Here is a 1,602-nt window from a genome sequence, read left to right as displayed (position 1 = left end):
TGCATCACGAGCCCTCAGAGTGGCAAAGGAGTATGATGCAGAATGTATGTTTTAAGCTCTTCTTGCTTTGTATTATCCTGTCACCTCATCTCAAATTTATAGCTATTTGTTAGATACATAAAATCAATCTTGAGACTCCATTTAAGAACTTAAACTTTTTAAAGAGTTGGTCCTAGATGTAGCATCATTACCTTTTTGACCACGAGGTTAAGAGTTTGATCTTTGGGTATACGTATATCTTAAATGATTGAGTTCTAGCAGAAACCAGATTAAGCCTCTGCATTGTCAACTCTAAGCCCAAAGGGAATTTCTTGAGGTCATGTTAGTGATATTTTGCCATTCAAGAATCTCCATTAACAGTTTAAGTATTTAGGAAAGAGGGCACCTAACACCATTAAACCGCTTAATTTTAGAAGCTTCATCGTTATGTTTACCTAATCATAAACTCATGGTAATGTTTCCTTAACTAGTTTTTTCTTGGGGTTTTCAATTGTAGCCACTAGAACAGTTGGTGTTATCAGTAAAATTGATCAGGCTGCTGCAGAACCAAAAGCTCTTGCAGCAGTGCAGGCTCTCCTATTGAACCAGGGACCCCCCAAAACATCTGATATTCCATGGGTTGCTTTGATTGGCCAATCTGTATCTATAGCTTCTGCACAGTCTGGGAGTGCAGCATCTGAAAACTCTTTGGAAACCGCTTGGCGAGCAGAGACTGAAAGTTTGAAATCAATATTGACTGGAGCTCCTCAAAACAAGCTTGGGAGAGTTGCCTTGGTTGAGTCTCTTGCTGGACAGATTCGCAACCGCATGAAACTAAGGCTTCCAACTCTTCTCACTGGGTACTTAGTTTTTGCTAGCTTATGTTTCCTTGTTTAGTAAATGTCATATTTCCCAGCAAGGAACAGGATTTAAGGGAGACTGAGCATGCTGTGTAACATGAAAATGGATAATGACTGCAAAGGGAGTGAACATTCAATTTAAAAGTGATGAAAAATCACATTGTTAAACTTAGATTTATACTACTAATTATCTGTAAAATGCATTTATAACTAATAACAAATGGCTCACTTCGGAGTGTGTCGTTTAATTTTATTAAGTTGGCTTGGGGTTTTGAGTGGCTTCAAAAACTATGATGATCCTTTGCTAAAAATAAAAATGCTGCAGGCTGCAGGGCAAGTCTCAAATTGTTCAGGACGAGTTAGTGAAGCTTGGTGAGCAAATGGTTAGTACATCCGAAGGTACTCGGGCTTTAGCTTTGGAGTTGTGTCGTGAGTTTGAGGAGAAGTTTCTCCAACATCTTACTGGGGGTGAGGTTAGTAGTTTTCATTATCTATTTTTCACACCTTCAAGGATGCATAGTATTTTATTATGTAGTATTTTTTGGGAAAACCGGATATACCAAAGATTTTGGAGCTATTTATCATGTACCCTTTTAGAGGATTTGAGATTAGTAAAATTTGCAAGGTCCTTTGATATGGGCAATTTATGTAGTGAGTGGTGTTTTCAGTTCTAAATGAGTGCAAGATTCTACGATCAGGAATTGGATTCCACAGTTTTTCAGTACCAGAATTCTATCTTTGTCTTCATCCAATTTTCTGCTGT

At 38.0% G+C, this 1,602-nt stretch overlaps 1 protein-coding gene across 1 annotated transcript in view; it reads left to right on the top strand.

Annotated features, from left to right (window-relative positions):
- LOC107465550 (dynamin-2A) overlaps nt 1-1,602 on the top strand; it is a gene marked incomplete in the record, with an annotated part of 11,610 nt that overhangs the window by 1,931 nt on the left and 8,077 nt on the right. The window contains 3 exon segments of the mRNA XM_052258034.1: nt 1-44; nt 497-839; nt 1,165-1,307. Coding sequence (XP_052113994.1) covers nt 1-44; nt 497-839; nt 1,165-1,307 — 530 coding nt within the window.

The sequence above is a fragment of the Arachis duranensis genome, chromosome 1, assembly GCF_000817695.3.
Source record: "Arachis duranensis cultivar V14167 chromosome 1, aradu.V14167.gnm2.J7QH, whole genome shotgun sequence".
NCBI classification, from domain to species: Eukaryota; Viridiplantae; Streptophyta; class Magnoliopsida; order Fabales; family Fabaceae; genus Arachis; species Arachis duranensis.
The sequence above is the reverse complement of the archived record's forward strand: the minus strand, read 5'-3'. Positions and strand labels throughout refer to the sequence as shown.